The 17,586-nt window shown below is 40.3% G+C and overlaps 1 protein-coding gene across 4 annotated transcripts in view; it reads right to left on the reverse strand.

Annotated features, from left to right (window-relative positions):
- Positions 1-2,300: 2,300 nt before the first annotated feature.
- CLINT1 (clathrin interactor 1) overlaps positions 2,301-17,586 on the reverse strand; it is a 59,232-nt gene continuing 43,946 nt past the window's right edge. For 2 of the 4 annotated variants that reach the window (XM_074838184.1, XM_074838183.1), the window contains exons 9-12: positions 15,621-15,698; positions 11,365-11,657; positions 10,473-10,677; positions 8,224-9,984 (exon numbers count right to left, since the gene is read on the reverse strand). In XM_074838184.1, the coding sequence (XP_074694285.1) occupies positions 9,623-9,984; positions 10,473-10,677; positions 11,365-11,657; positions 15,621-15,698 (938 nt within the window). In that variant the 3' untranslated portion in view covers positions 8,224-9,622. Of the gene's footprint in view, positions 5,358-6,544; positions 6,643-8,223; positions 9,985-10,472; positions 10,678-11,364; positions 11,658-15,620; positions 15,699-17,586 lie in introns of those variants that run through there. The other 2 variants (XM_074838185.1, XM_074838186.1) reach the window with 2 other exon arrangements.

Consider the following 17,586-nt stretch of genomic DNA (forward strand, 5'->3'; position numbering starts at 1 on the left):
TTGCTTGTATTGCAGTAACGTTTGCATGTACGTAGCCAAGTTTACAAAACTGCTTCGCATCTGGGTTTGCCCACCCTCCTCACGTGCTGACAGTTTTATACCGGTAAGATTGTGGATATTAATTAATTTATTTTAAAAGCAGCCATGTGCTTGTCATTCCTTGTTGGGTCAAAATGCTCTGAAGTCACCCATTACTCAGCTTGCTGTTTTAATTAAAAACACAGACCCTTAAAAGAGGATTGTACTGTCTCCAACTATTCCAGACATGGCAAATGTTAGTGCAGCAGAGTGTGAACCACTTGCCGAGAGCCATCCTCTACCCTGGCCTCACATCTATTACCAAGTGTAAACTAATGAACAAAGAGCTGGCGTTTGTCACAATATCCAGTGTAAGGGCTTTCAAAAAGTGCTGCAGGCTGACATGGAAAGATTGCAAGAGGCTGCAGCCCCTGACCTCAATAAGGCTTCAAAGGAAGCTCCTGAAAAGTTTTTTGCGGCACAAAAAAGAAATTCTCCTGGTAATGTAGCAGCCAGCACACTTTAATAGCTAAAACTACGTCAAGGCTTCTGCTGACTGGGTGGAAATGACAACGTGGTTTTGCATGTAAATGCTGTTCTGTAATGTCTTTTTTTTGCTCCATTAAAAAAAAAGAAAAGGACTTCGAGACTTACAAGATGAAGGTACCAGTTTCTGCAAGCAGCCCACCTGCAGCGACTGCACCGGGCAGCGTGTGAGTGAAGGAGGAGCTGGGGAGCACCTGCGACGGGCTGGGGTGCTGCAGTCCCAGCTCCCGGAGAGAGAGAGGACCCAGCCTCTCCCAAAGAGAAAGGTGGGGAAATCAGCGACTGCTCAGGCACCCTCCTTTGCTGCAAGGCCGTCTGTCCCTGGAGAGGGGTCAAACAGGCCTGGGGGGCCCGAGGAGGCCGGGGCTGTGCAGGGCAGGGAGGAGGCAGCAGCGCAATGCCCAGCGCTGCGTTGGCGGGGAGGAGGCTGCTGAGCTCACGCAGCGCTTGTGCTGGGTGCCTTGGCTGTAGCTTTGGCCGTTTTCCCTCTCGCCAGCTTTCGGCAGCTCCCGCCGTTTGGCTGCCCGGTGTCGGGGCTGCGCTCTGTCGCACACCGGGTCATTCGCTTTGCCCGCAGCACCCTCGTTTCACTTGTCAGGCTGCAAGTCCTAAAGCCAGCAACAGACACGCTCTCTGCCTGGGCGCTGGACCGTACCCCACCAGCTGGCATCCAGGGGCTGGGAGCCATCCCTGCAGAGATGCTGGCTGCTGGCGGGAGGGGAGACGGGGGCAGCTCATCTGGCCAAAGCAGTTTGTCTCTAATTAAGTTGAGAACTGTCATCCTGTCTCACCTCCTGCTTGCAGCCAGCCCAAGGCCTCAAACACAAGCCCTGAGCAGCTGACCCGGGGAGGGGGCTGTAGCCAGGGGGGCAGGCAGAGCCGGTAGCTCCCCTCAGTGACATTTTTCCAACCCTTTTTTGTTTGCAGATACTTAAAATTTCCCATGAGCTGCAAGCCCCAGCGTAGGGAGGGGAAGGTGATGAGCACCTGGTTTGGCTCTTTCCTACAGCCCAAAGACAACGTCCATGGGACAGAGGTCAAGTACAACTGCCTGCTGTCAGCGGCTCGCTTTGCTCAGTCCTCCCAGCGCTGTCATGGGCCTGGAGTCCAGCTGAAGGGGAATGAAAGGGGCACTGTGACAGTTGTACTTATGAGACAAAAATGGAGAATGTCCCAGCACTGGGTAGGGAGATTCATGCATATCAAACTGGGCTGGAAAACCACCTGGAGGCCAGTTTAGGAAGCCCAAGGTGGAGGCAGACGCTTCGGCCTCTCCTTTTTACACCTTGGTGGGACATGGGAGGATGTGGTCCCCTGGCCAGAAGGGCGAGGGACAAGGGGCAAAGAGAGGTGAGGGTAGAGAGACACATGAAAGAACCGAATTTCCTGGCTTTTAGGAATTTAACCCTTAGTGTTATCTCATCCTGGATTTTGTTTGCAAATCAAAAATGGGGAAAGATTTTGGTAACCTCACAGTATCACCAACAGTTTGTTAAAAGACTAATTGCCAAGTAGCTTATGCATGTGGGACCATTAGTAATTCTGTAGCTATGCAAATTAAAACAGTGATGTATGATTTATAGCTTTAATAATGTTCTGAAGGCTCTTAAATTTTAATCACTTGCAACATCCTTTTTAATATTCAATTACTTTATTAACTAATTAGGTCACTTGCTGAAAAAGCACATAAGCCTGGTGCTATTTTAATATCAGCTGAACATCACAAAATACCTTTGAAATAGTGTAAATGGTTTATTTATTTTAAATAGATCATTAAGATGCTATAATTAATAAATCAATTACAGAAAAAAAGACAAGAAATTGATAGATGCCAAACTACAATAGTAGTGGCTTGTCTGCTTACTTTATAGATGTTCACAGGGATGCTGAACTTGGTGAACGTGGCCACTGAAGCACCTTCCGAGATAATTCATATTCAGCTGAAGGGATAAGGTTCAAGATATGCCTGGTTCATTATAGATGCTTTTTGTATGAATTTAGCTTTCTGATTGATAAAAGCTCCACAAATGACCTTGAAAAGTTAAAGTATTTAAAAGGACAGCCCTCCTTTACAGATTGCTCTTTTGTCTGTCTCAAAAAAGATAAAACTGTAACATCTTAGTCCTGCTAATGCTGGGATGAAAGGCAGAGCTCTTGAGGGAGGGAAGGTGGGTTGCTAATCAGTGGCCTACCTGCTCTACTCAAAATGGCACTCAAAGTGGCAGTGCAGCAGCACCCGCATCCAAAGCAAGAATAGAAAATTGTACCCCTGCAAAAACCACTGAGATGCTCGTCTGTAGTGCAGAGGTCTGTAACATCAGATGTTGTCCTCCAGTTTACACCAACCCTTGATGTAAAACCTGAAGTTTGTGGGGTTAAATTTGTCGCCAGTGTGGCTGCAACTCTGAAACAGACTTTGAATAATCTTCTGTTTTAAAATTTAGTAATTAAGTGTAAAATACTATTCTAGGAATTAAGTCAATCTTTTTAATGGATTTTGGCTTAAATTAGATCAGTGTGATGATACAAAGTACAATAGTTTTCTGTTTTGAGAAGCTGCTAGAAAAGATCTGCAGTAATTACAGAGCACTCATCTTCGCATTCTAACTTTTCTTGCTTCCATTTTCTTGTAACTAAAACCTGTAAATCAGCGGGCAAAAAGCTTAATACTACAGTGATCTTTCTGCTAAACATAAGACTGCCCTTTACAACTGAGTTTCAAAGAAAACTATTTCAAATCTCAATTTACAGTTTCTTGGGAACTAGAATGTACGTGGTCTAAGTCTGTCTCAAGCAGGGTCTAGGGGAGGTACCCGACTGCTGCTCCAGTTCCTCAGAACCAAAACTAGAAGCTACCCCTCCCTCTGTCCCAGCAGACCCTGCTGACTGGTTATTCAACAGTTGACAGTAACTTGTACCATTACTGTGGCTTAAGATGAAATCATAGTTTTTCTCTTAGGAAAATTCTACCGAGTTAATATTTCTCATCAAAAATGATTGTCACTGCTTCAAGAGGCTACTGTTCAGTGTGAAAGGAAGAACATACTAGGCTAACCTGGGCTGGATTAGAGAGCTGTGGAGAAGGGATAAGGATGCCTAAAATAATGCTAAATCCACTTCGTATCTTCTGGGAGCTGCCACAGGAAATAAAGGTGCGGAACAGTACAAATATAAGATGCCAAATGTTGCTACAGGTTGGGACAACATATGATGTTACAGACCTTGGGGCAAACGCAGATACAATTCTTAAGGGGTCAGAGATATTTATACAGTCAAATGCGGTCATCGTCACTCTTTTTAAGAGTGTTTATTTCACCCTACAACAGTCCTGTTGTACAACATGGCTCAGGGGGTGTTCTTAGTTGCCTTACAAAGCCCCAGGTCTCAGTCAAATAGGTGCATTTTTATCACATTCCTGTAACTTCTCCCCAGTCATTTATCCACGTGATTGATTCCCCCGTCGCTCAAATCATTTGTGTGGGAAAAACCACATCCTCCTCTGTCAAACCAAAACCGACAGCCTAGCTGGAGTTGCAAGAGAAAAGGTGACCAGTGCCCCAAACATGGCTGGTACCCGGAGAAATAAGGAGACAAAAATAGAGCAGAAACCACCTGCAAAGCTTTGCGAGTCCAGCCCTCTCCCTCCACCCCTCGCCGCGAGGCTGCAGCCGCCTTCTCTGCTACGGAGCCACTGGTACCGAGGAGCCACTGTTAACCTCCCCGCTCGATTCAATGTGACAGTGACACTTCACAGCACATTGCATCCAATCTCATTTGAAGCTGACAAAGATTGTTTCTGTTTTATATCTATTGGTTTATTAATGGCCTACAGCCTCTTAAGCAGATGCATATTCATTAGATAGCCAGCTGTTAGGAGGTTCCCAGATGTCGAAAGTAGCTCTGTCTTGGAATGCATTCTTTTTTTCCCTTATCATGAGACAAAGTAATTGTAGCTCTATTAAAGAACCAGTTAATTACTGAACCAGTACCTTATGGCATGTTTAAAAAAAAAAATAATCTGCAAATTTGTGAGGAGTAAAGACATTTTTGGAAACAGCCGAGCTGAGCTGTACGCACACAGAACATACATAGATCTGGAGGCCTGGATTACTCCATGTGAAGAACCCCCCACTGCAGACATCCAGGGGTACACAAAGTTCTGCAAAGGCACCTTTCTTCCACATTCTGCAGAATTTCTCTCTTACCTCTTATCCTTCCTTATCTGAATGGTGGATGCAGAAGCACATAAAAAATGAAAATGAGACATCTCAATTTTTAAAGGTCATTTTACACAAAGAAACAAACTTCCACAGCATCCCAGCCAGATAAAACTGTAACCAGATCATTGAACAAGCTGCACAGATTGACTTACAAATTCCACAGGCCATCCTTTCAGTCTCAGAACATTAACCAGGCTCACCTAGTTGTCTTTGCAGCTTACTATTTTTTTCCTTTCTTATTTCCTTCCTCCCAGTGGCAGCTCTTAGCAGCACAGCTAGAACAATAACCATCCTCCTGCCACCACCTCCAGGAAGCCCTTCTCCCACTGAAGTGTTTAACACTCCAAAGTCAGCTCCAAATCCAAGCGGTTTGGGCAAAAAGGTTCATGCTGATTCTGTGTTTCTGGCTGATGGGAACAAACTCCACAGCTGTTCAGTCCATCTCATCACACCGTGATGGCCTGCGAGGAGCCAGCAGCACAGCACTGCTCTGTCCCAGGGAAGGGGCTGCGCTCCAGTCACCAATAGAGGAAGGAGAGGGCAACTGCTGCTCCTGAGCTGTGGGCAGAGCTCCTGGGGGGGATAATTGGAAGCACACAGGTATTCAATGTTTAGTTTCCAATTCTCTCATTCATACTTTGAGTTTTTGCCAGTCAAATCCATCAGCAAGTACCTGGAGCTGTACAGTAAGTGGTTCTTCACTGTGCTGACAGTTCTGAGTACTAACAAAAAAAAAAAAAGTTTCCTTTGCAGTCAAATTAAATATTTTGCTTAAGCCAAAGAGTTTCAATGTGTGTGCAAACCCTGTGGGTTTGCCTGAAACAATTCTAAATTTTAGTTAGTGATAGCTTGGAATAAGTCTCTAGGGAAGAAAAAAAAATTTAAAAAAAAAAAATCACATCTCCATTAAAAGCTTTAATCAGAACCAAGTGATGGTACTATAAAGTGTCATATGCTATAAAAGTGTTTACAGGCATGCACAGAGGAACGTGGAGGCAATTTTGTAGAGTGACTCCTGGAGCAAAGGCCTCTGAGAATGGAAGTGTCTTTAGGTATTTGTTATCTGTTATAGTTGATATCACCTTGAGTATACAATGCCTGCCTGCATTATGTAAACACTTCATTGATAAATCCCTCCCCCACCTCCCTTAAGCTGTGTCAGACTGCTCTTAGCTGACAGATAGAGCTGAAACAGATGCTGCTATAAATACCCTTGTTTAGCTGTTTTGAATATAATTTCTTTTGTAGAACATGGTGGATGCTCCAGTTATCACTGAACTTGCACCTGTGCTGGAATTTATTACTCCTTTGTACACATCAAGACGCATTTTTTGAATGATTCTACAAAAAACACACAGGGTTGGCATCTGATGTCTTCTCCTCTTAAGCAGAGACATCCTTTGCAAAGGATTTCACTAATTTTAACTGAACTCATATTAAGTTTAAAAGCTACAGAATCCAGAGGTGGTAAAAGTTTACTTCTTACAACCAGACAGTTAATTCTCTCTACTTCCTGTAGGCTCCAAACTTTTCAGCTTGGTGTTATAAGATCACACAGCTACCCTGGCAATGGTCACAAGGCTTCCAGTCTGGGTTTTTAAACCTCCTGCACTTTGGACACTACTAAGATAATATAAGCACAGTTTTGTGGGCTTTTTTTTTTTTTTTTTAAAGATGTAGAGTACAACTTGTGAATGGTCTGTGGGGAAGAGCAAGGAATTCAGATTTTTGCCAAGAGGCAGTAGGGGAAAGCCAGATACCTGCCAATATGACAGCACACCAGGTAGTCAAGTGCTATGTAGCACACAGCCAGCCAGGCCAAGGCTTCCGGGTAGTTCAGTTACAGCTGGACCTGGCTCTAAAAAGAAAAAAAAACCATGGACTTGTACTAACCTAGTAGTATGATTTAGGTTATATTCAAGTTATCAGCTGCTGCCTAATATAAATGGTAGATGTGTCACCATTCACAGAGTAGCTCATTTGTATTTTCACCTGTAAAGGGATTTTTAATATATATATTTATATATTATATATATTTAATATATATACTGTTGCTCGTATCTGAAATATCAGAGATGGAAACATTTTATGATATCCATCTTAAACAAGTTCAATATTGTTTTCAGCAAACACAACTCATTTTATAATCAGTCTTTATCCAAAGATGCAAACCATATTCTGCTAAGCACTGCTACCTATGATCCCTGCCCTTTAACTGGGGGAGAGAATGGGGTAAAACTTCCACGCGCCAGGCTCTCTTCACTGCAGGCTGAAGACACCTGGGGATGTACCTGGCCCACATTCTAAAGGAATCTGTCTGGGTTTTCTTTTCTGATGTTTATTTTGTTTCAGAGGACTTAGTTCTCATCTACCTGCAGACAACCTGGCTGGCTGGAAAACCTTCTTTTCACACTCCATACAGCCACCTTCATAATTAGGACATTGATCCATAAGATGAACAATGGCAGTGAACCAGTTCAGTACCACAATGGCTCCATAAGCTTGTGTACCCTTGACTAAGATGTAATGGACACACCACAAAGATCCACTCTAAACTCACCACATGTTTTCCACAGGAGTTATTGTAACCTCTAACAAATATACTTCACTGTAATTAATCTCTTGACGAGAAGCTAACTCACTGGTTCCTCTGAAGAGATGTAACCTGAACAAGGACATGCTCCTTCAACTCAAAGCTGACTATTTAACCAGCTAACCTTACCCTAAGAGGACAGCATTATGAATAGACTCACCCTGCTCATCAGAAAACCTTCTGAAGACTACTGCGGAGCACTGCACCCCTTCGGCACCACTGAAATAGCAACACTGACTACAGGTTTAGTTTTCCTTGCCACCCATCTACCGCCCCAGGAACTAGCTTTCTTCCCACCACAATTCTGCATATATTGAACCAGTTTGAGTCTTCCCATCTGTTAGAACTAGAGGTTCTGAAGATGATTATTCCACATAAGTTTAAAGGTTTCAGAACAGGAACCAGAGCGCGCTCTCCTACTCAGCCGTTAAAGCCTGCCTTGATTACTTTGATGTAACAACACTTGAAAGCTCCTATTCTTTGAAACTAATTTAAACACATTGAATTGTTGAAAGATTAAAAACCGCAGTCAGCTAATTACACTCACTCTCATCTCTTATTCAGCAAATGAATCACTTTTCATTACCACTTAGCTGAAGTACATGAATTTCTGCCTAATTAGAAATGTTGTAGATGGAGCATTAGCAAGGCTGGAGCGGGTCAGGATATCTTGCCTGCTTCATTTTTAATTCCTAACAGTAGAGCCAGATAGGAAAGGCTTCAGATAAGAAGTCATTAAACAATTTTAAATTATTTATAAAAATTACTTTGCCCAAATTATAATTATTTTTTTTCCCAAATGCTCTCATAAACGTCAAATGGAATGAAAGGAAAAGCAGCCCAACATTGATTTTAATGAACATTTTAATGTTATGTATAACAGAACATTATGAATACAATGGAAACAAAGTTTTATCAATTTAATAATAAAAAAGAAATCCAACATAAGAAAAGGGAGGCAATAAATTTCATACCTATAGTATAGTGCTTATTCTTAACAATATTCTCAGCTTGTGAATATAACAATGTCTGTGTTCCAGATTCTAGAATTATGATTCATGTGAACTTAAATGCAGAATTACAGACGGAAAAACAAAAACCCCAAAAACCTTAATTCATTTTGTTTTCAGTAAATCAGTAAAATCTTTGACTGCTACAGGTTTCCTTTATTAATATATATATATTTTTTTACTCATCTATTGGATTTCACAGCTGCTAATGCTGTATTTACACAAAAAAATCACCAAATGTTGTATAAAAGCTAAGATCCAATGCTGTTGGATTAGGGAGGGTTATAGGTTTACATAACTTAAGTGTAATTCACCTTGTTCTTTGTTTGTAATGATGCAAAAAATAAATATTTTTGCCTTTTGACCGCTTCGGATGCCCTAAACCAGTGACTTCATAGGGATATTGGTGGTACAAAGGATGCCAAGTGCCACTGTAAAAGAACTGCAAGAAAGTGCATTTTCTGGAGTTTTCTGAAAGGAAACCTTCCAGCAGTCTTGGATAAAGCTTCTCCCAGACTTGCACTGGATATCAGTTATAACAATAGAAGCAAGTTAAGACCCCAAAAATCTGTTGATCACCAAATTGCTGAGAGAGGATTTACACAATAAAAATTTGGGTAATATAGCAGTGTGGCTGGAACATTAGCAAAAGTATATATACATTCCAGGTCCCTTTGAATTAGCCATAATCACATATGTAAGCCATTTTTGGACAAAAATATATATTCTTATAAAAAACTGATCATAGTACTTGAGTGACTTCAATTGTGGACTCAGTGGTAGTAAAAGGAATGATCCAATTATGACAAAGCGATCAGGGAGAGGGGGAAAAGAAAGTCAAGCTCTTCAAGAAAAAAGAAAAGTATAAAATTAGATTCAAACATTTTTACCCAACCCCCAATTCCAGTCTTCCATCAAGTCTCAAAGATAAAATTGGTTCTTCTGTGTAGGAAAGGTTTTCTGATGGTCTCAATACAAATTATTTTGCAAAATCATCTAACACATTCCTTAGAAGAACCTTTCGCCTCTCCAGAATTTGAACACTAGTTATTTCAACACTTAGAAAATAGCTTTTGGTTCTTTATGTAGATACTTTAACTGATAAAGGAAGAAGAAAAGTATTGATCAGTGTTTTCCATCCCTTCCCCAGCTATATTTGTGCAGCTAAAAATCCTTCATTCAGTCTGCCCATTTATTTTCTTTTTCTCTCATTTTATTTATTTATTTTACAATCTTTATTTGCTAAAATTGGCAAAATTTGCAAAGGCATCTTGCTTGGGTTGCACAGTCCCAGGAGTCAGAGAGGTCATAGCGATATTGGGTACCCCCATTCCTATTGTGCCCGTCAAACCCATGCCTGTAGCTGGCACTCCCATGTTCATGTTTATTCCCATCATTCCCTGGTTCATCATAGGCGTGGGTCCCATGGAGGTCATTCCCATCGTACCTGACATCACACTGGGCATTCCCATCCCCACAGGAATGGGCCCTCCCATCAGTGGGCTCGTCTGGGGTCGAACAGGCATCATGTTAGGCTGAGGATTGAGGTTCACGGCTGCAAAGTTTTGAGTCATGACATTCATAGGTTGCTGCATATCTGCAAAAAAGACAACAGGATGCAAAAGTCATTAATCAGAATCTGATGCTGAAGGTGCTCATGTATTTTAAGAAACTTACATGCTAACCACTGTGAACAAAGATATGATGGCCAAAAAGGTACCTGTTTTGCTCGTTTCCCTACTTTCTGTGTGAAGACTCAGAAAACTTTTATAGAAGTTTTAAATAGCGTTTTATAACAATACATGCTACCATGCATATTCTAGAGAAATTCTAGAGATTAGGAAGCCTGAAATCAAGATACTGCAATGGTGCAAACTCTACAGTAAATGGACAGATACAAGCCTACTAGCATGTCAGTCTTCGTTTAGAAAATACCACTTGTGTCAGAACCATCATAGCAGTTTAAGAAACAATCATGACTAAGTGTAAAAAACCAGTAATTGATAGAATACTCCATCTCAAGAACAGCCTACTAAACACATACAGGGCTCAGCGTGCATGCAAAGCAGTGCAATAATCACTTACTTTGTTGCTGCATCATGGTATTAAGTGATGGCTGCTGGGGTTTGGAAGGCTGCATCCCAGGTACTAAATTGTCCAAACTGATATTTACACTGGGATCTGACCAAGTTGAGGGTAGAGTTTTGCTTGCATTCTTCTGCACCATCTCTGTGCTTGCATTATAAAGAGGGTTAGGCTTCGGCATCATAGTGTTCACGCTTTGCAGAGGCTAAAAAAGAAAAGTCTGTTGGGATCCACTTGAAACAATTTACCAATAAGAATCGGGACTAAAGAACAAGTGTTAATTTTGCCACAGCAGACAGTAAAAAGCCAATGAGATTTTTAGCCATGAACTTCAGCTCTTCCAAAGCAGTGCTGCCATGTGCTGTTACATCATTAGAATGGGTTAAAAGAATATTCTGTAAGCTAGCATCAAGCTCCCATATCAATATGTGGAATGACAGTGATCATCTGCAGTCAAGTTGTGAACAAAAGCCAAGTTGACCTGTTATGGTTTCCAAAAACACTCTCCACTTCTGCGTTTTGGAGAACAGAATGGTCCTTGCCTCCATTTACTTGAGGCTGGAAACTTTCTGTGGAGGGTGGCTTTAAGATTTAAAATATCAACCACCTCGTCTTCCCCAACAAAATAGCAACACTTCATAGAACCATGAAGTCCATCTCAGAGAAGACTAGCTTATAAAAGGAGGCTTTTCAAGAATATTCGACACTTTCTTTTTAGGAGGCTACTCAAACATTTTTGGACAAAACTTTCTTACAAAAGGCTGACCACAACATCCAGGCAATGGTATGGATTCCAGGAGTAGAATGGATTTGTTTTCAATGTTGTCATTAAGGAAAAGGTGAGAGATTAATTGAGGAAGGTCATTAGCAAACTGTACAAATAGCCACATACCTGTGACCTTGACATGGGTAAACTGATGCCCACAGCATTGGAGCTCATCATAGAGAAATTCATACTTTGTGAAGAGGTCATGGTTGTCTGAGAGGGGCCCATCAAATCAAAAAGATCAGTAGAATTTGAAGCAGTTGGAGGCTGGCCAGATGCTGGCTGTGAGCTACTGAAGAGCTCTATAGCTGGCTGCTGTGCCGTGCTGCTGAAGAGCTCTCCAGATGAAGCACTGGGACAAGGAGAAGCTTGGTTGAAGGCACTCCAGTCACCAAAGTCTCCATTTCCACTTGCTGTACCTGAAGGAAAGGCACAGCACGGCAGGAAGGAAGAGAGAGAAGAAAGGCAGAACTTAGAGAAAGGCACTGAGCAAATGCCATATTCTATGAACTGAAACAAATGAGAGCTGATCTGTGTCCGTCCAGATTAACATCTGCAGGTAGAACCTCCATCTGGACTTCATTCCCTCTCATGAATATTCCAACAATTTTGAACAAGGTAGCAAAGGAAATATGAAACACCCATGCACATAAAGTAGAAGGATGTTTGATAACATGTCACCTGTGGATGCAAGATAAGTAGGGACAGGTTTTCTTTAGTTGAAATATGACTGAAAGATAACTTAGGGGTAGATTGGAGGCTCTAGTCAAAACACCACCTAGAATTTTGATAATATTTATCAACTTTTTATCTCAGTGCTCTGGTATTTGCTGAGAGAACAGTTGTCAGGAATGAGCCACTTGATAAAGCAAAGACAACTACTTCAAAATTTGTTTATATACAATTAGTAACTCTTTGTATAAAACAATGCCAAGGGGAATAAAATACAGAACTCTGGAAGTGGGTTGCCAGGGAAGTCTTATTTGAGGTGGTAAGGAATACTTTCTTCCCATCCCATGAAGTGCTCATGTAAAACAGATTAAGTTTTCTAAATTTGATTGCTGAACTAAATGTCTTGGCTTGAAGCAGAAATTGTCTTGGATCTAGCAATTCTCTTGGCAGAAGCTTTGCTCACTTCTCAGTTCATCACTTAAGTTTTGTTTCATTTCCGTATACCAGGGTTTTTGTAGACAAACATTTAAATCAACACACAGTAACTTACAGCTCTCTGTAGAGAAGCCTAACAGTTATGTGTTGTAGACAACTGCAAGGGTACCTATTTCAGGATCACAGATGTCCAGAGACACAGATCGGTGAACTGAGAATATGCCATAACCTTTGAGTCAAATGGGAGATGTTATCTACCTTAAAAACACATGTTTTTGTATTACAAGAAAAGGGTTACTTCACAGGAGTGACAGGGGAAGAAAAGCTTACAAAAACATCTACAGGAGATGCTAAAAATAAAGCAATGCCAATTAAACAGCCCTCATTCCAAGTTGGGCCATAGTGCAGGTCAGCTTTTTGATTATGTCACTGATACACTTTTGGTACTTCAGCTAAGCCACAACCAATGTCATTGCCATACAAAATGAAATGTGAGTTCTAATGAATAGTTAAATCATCTGTTGAATTTCTTTAGACGAGTGAATGAAGACTCAAACACATAAAGCTGGGGTAAATGAATCTAGTGCCAGTTTCCACTTCCTGACCTATACAATGGCTAGTTCTTAGCAGCCATCCATAGCAATTTCCTACAGCTGTATTCTACCCACTCAGAAGGTAACTGCAGTACTCTTACACTCCATATACATATTTATCAACACGCACCTTCAACCTTTAGTCATCTTTATCTTTACCAATACATCAGAATTTAAAGAACAGTAGGAAAGTAAATCTGTTCACAAAATCCAAGCATGGCCAACAACTTCAGTGCATGAAGTGGACTAATATTCATTAGCTTAGGGCCTTACTAGAACATTTGCTTTGATCTCCCTCACAAAGAAGGGCTATATTAGAATGTTTCAATTAGTATTACATATTAAAAATTAAAACCTACTTTAAATATTCCTGATAGATAAGTAAATGCTGAGTGTGCTCCTTCTGTGTTCAGACCTGTGCACTGAGCACCAATAATGGAAGTGGGGGTAAAAGGGATAAGGGTTTGCCCCTTCAGTAGAACTTCAAAGATGATTAATCAAGAAGGAAAAGATTTCTAGAGGGGCTTATGCTGTTCAGGAATGATTAATCATTTCACAGGACTCCCTGTCCCTTGCATAATGGTGATTGGAATAGATTAATCATGTTAATGCAGATAAAGGATTCTATCAATTTAGACTGTATTAACACAGAAATTATTTGCATAGTAGGCGGCTTTGTGTTTGCAAAACAACTTGGTTTTGACTAAGAAAGCCTGTAAAAAAATTAGAGCAGTTCTTTCCTGCCAAGCAAATTAAAGGTGCATTAACTAATCCATGCCCAGTACAGCTTTCCTAACACAGCAAAATAAAGGAAGAGGTATAAACATGCTGACTAAAATCTGGCTTGCAGGTAGATTTGCTGATCAACCTCTTTGCTATTCTTCTCTCATTTTGGACTTAATTCTACACTCTGTCTGAGAACCCCCAGTCAAAAATACCACTACTGCCCAAATTAACTTCACAAAAGATAGCCATTCAGCTCCCTCCACTCCATGTTTGTTTGCAGCACTGTCCTGTCTGGGTAGCACTGTAGGCTCCCAAAACCACTCCATGCAAAGGAGCTGACTGCTTTAGGCAGCTTCCCAGAATATTTTATTTTCTTTTCAGTCCAATTTTAAGGGAAACGTTTTTCAGATGGTGGCCATGTCTACGTAACAGCTTGTATGTGTGCATGCAAAATGACTGCACATGCACTGAGCCAACTGTATGGACACATGACAGCTCTAAACCACATGCCGTGAAACTAGGCAAGGGCAGAACTGAGTGCTGTCCCAACAAGTATTACTAAAATCTTGCTCTTGTGATCAGTCAGTTCATGCCTGACTTAAGATCTAGATATCTTTTATTTAATAGGCTTCTCCTAAAAGAGAAAGAGACTGGAACAAATTGTTATTTAGCCAAGCTAAAATAAAGTGTTGTCAGCTTCATCCCACAAATGCATATATGCAACTTCAAAAGCCATCGGTGAGGTTGTACTGTGTATGGAAGACAAACTTGACTAAATTCCCCTCCAACATACCAGGCCTTCCAGTAGTAACCCAGACATCATTGGAAGTTTTGGAAACAGCCTGTCTCAGGATCCCTCATTATGCCATATGACAAGGCCAGCATAATTGTGTTTCTCTAAACACTTACAGACTTTTTTTTTTAAATCTTATGTGACAGGTGGGAGCTGAGGACATCTTTAGGGACTCATTTTTCTAGCACAGGTGGGCTGCTATTTTCCATTGAACATGATCCCATCTTTTGGTTTTGCTCAACTTACCCATTTACTTTAGTGTCCTGTCCATAACATTAAAGTTCTTAAGACTGATCTGGACCCTCTGCACATGTTCAGAAACTATAAACAGCAGCACAAAACCCTTCTAACAACTTTTCACTTCACAGCATTACCACAAGCAAGCAAACCAGACTACCAAGCACTTCATGCAAGTCTTTTTATCCCACCAGAGCAGCTGTCTTTTTTCCAGATACAGGTAGGTATTAATTATTAAAAAAACAACTTGCAAACTGTTAGCTGAAGTATTAGAAAAATGACTGCTTTTTATTGCAAATCAAAGTTGAATAACCTTACATAAAACACTGGAAAGACTATGATGATTAATAATGTGAATGGTCTATCACTACAGCCAATTTTCCAATCATTTTTGAAACACAAATACTGTCATCCTGAAGCATTCATCACTGTAGAACTCCAATTAATATAGCTCTTTGCCCACAAGTGCAAAAGCGGAATGCACTAGGTTCTTTTTTAAAATTGTTTAGTGAGCACTCTTCAGCCAGCATTTAGACCCACACTTGTTTATTTCAGGTTTTACTTTTCCACTCCAGAAGTCACATCTTATCTCAGTGCAGTTCAAAATTAGACTTGGAGCTATGTTTTAAGTCTTATTATATGCTTATATTATGTTATTAGGTGAACACTTATTATGTTATTAGGTGAACACTGTTATATTTGTAACTCCTACTAACATTTTTCTGAAATAAAGTTCATTAAAAGTTTCAGGTCCAATGAGACACATGCCAGACAGTAGATTCTTCCTTACTCAATATAGCACTCGCCGTCCAGTTGCATAAACACAATTTGCCCTGGAAAGGGAAGGGACTTTCAGTAATGCCATGTGGCATCTCCTCCTCTCTTTCTGCCCTTAAACAGCATTTTAATCTGTAAATTAATCCTACCTTGCGATGATGGGAAACTTGCTGAAGCAGCAGCTGAACTAAAATCAGCAAATCCTCCAAATGGGTCAGTTGATCCACCTAGAAACAGAAGGAAGCCAAATGCTGTTACAGGATTGTGCAAAGATCCATTGCAACAACTGCATGCAGGATTTATGAAGAAAAGCTGTTCTGTATTTGGCAAGATGGATTTTATTGATTCTGCTCCCTAAGCCAGCACTGTTTTCCTCTTCATCACCATACTATATTTATACAAGCCTGCAACAATAAACTGGATTCTCTCCACCTAGCTTGCCGATCTTGCAATTTTGTTTTCCTAGGGAAGAACTAAAAGATGCAAGTTTTTGCTATCTCTAAATATAAATTTAGAGAGATTAAAAAGGTTATCAAGTTTTTAACTAGTGAGGGATGCTACTAGCTTGGCAGTTTGTAAAATTAAAACTTTGGAAGTCTAACACATAAATGCCAAACATTCTTACTGTATAAAAGTTAATTTATTATGCTTACTATGAAAAATTGCATGTCGCCTTATATTTAGTTTTTGTGTTACTTAAAGCATGAATGATTCTGCAATGATCTTGAATTGGGATTTCAAGGACAGAGCTTGCATTTGTGTTCATTTTTTTATAAGTTTTCTTCCTTTTGACAGCAGGAACACTAAGTTTTCCAGCCAGACATTTGTATACAGCATATAAATTATTAACTTCTGAATACAGCACAGTAACAATTTTTCACAAAAAAAATACAGCCAAGGTATAAAAACAGAAGAAAGATTTAAGAACCATATTGGAAAGCTGCTTTTTTTAATGAATAAAAACAGTTTATAAAAAAATCATCCAATTATCCTTGATACTGCTTTTAAGTAGGTATTCCACTGACCTGAGAAAACTAAGAAGTTGACCTTATTTGTTTGTCCTCAAAGATTTCACCTCCAAGAAGTCCCACCCTTAGAAGAAGCTGCAGCAGTTCAATTATTTTGCTTTTAGTGTTATGTGTACATTATATAGGTTACATCACAGCTGCTTAGCCTGCAGTGCTTAGAAACTAGCCAGGTGGGACTGGAACATCTGTGCTGCACTCAAACACCACCAGGGACAGCTTCCAACATCTGGTGCCATTTCTGAATTGTCTTATCGCTGCAAGACATTCTGCCCCATCTGCTACTCTCAACTGGGTTAATTAAACTAGAACCATCTCCTTTTTAATAAATGGCTAGCAGTAATAAAAGGAACCATTCACTTTCTAATACATGTGTACTTGTATTTCTTTTTAATGTTATTTTACTGTAGACATTGCCAGGAAGGCGACTGTTCTTCCAAGGGGAAATGTCTTTTCTTGCTGAGTGTGTAGCATATGATATAAAACATGAGAAGGGAATGCAAGGATGGTCTCTTCGAATTTTCAGAAATATAGCACTACTGAAATCCTTTTACCACCTTTTCAAGAAGGAAAAGATTTCACACAAAGTTAAGAAATTTCTTAAACACAAATTCTGAAGTGATCCAGTAAGCACCTTACATATGTTTATATCCAGGTTTTATACTGAATGCAACCTGAAAATGAAGAAGGGTGAGATAAGCCAGTGAAATATCAAGCTAAAAACCTGCTCTGATTCTGTTTACTCTGCCTACTGTAATGAACATTTTCAAATATTTTTTTCCATCACATGTCCTTACAGAGTTCAGAACAGGTTAATGGTTTGAGAGTTTATATGCAGAATGAGCAACACAGATGACACATTCTTGACCACATCCTCAAAAAAATCACTGCTCGTGTGCTATGCCTATTATCCTTGGGCTGTTTGACAAAGTATCTAGGGATTAATTTAATTTTAAAAGCAGAACTAGGTTCAAAACCAAAATAACCCCTTAATATTCTCAGTCAAGTCAACTCTTCCTCCACCTCTATTGCCTGTTTTCAAATGAAACTGAGTTGCAGAGAGAAGTGGCAGAGCTTAAGCTGAATACAG

The sequence above is a fragment of the Strix aluco genome, chromosome 13, assembly GCF_031877795.1.
Source record: "Strix aluco isolate bStrAlu1 chromosome 13, bStrAlu1.hap1, whole genome shotgun sequence".
Classification (NCBI taxonomy): Eukaryota; Metazoa; Chordata; class Aves; order Strigiformes; family Strigidae; genus Strix; species Strix aluco.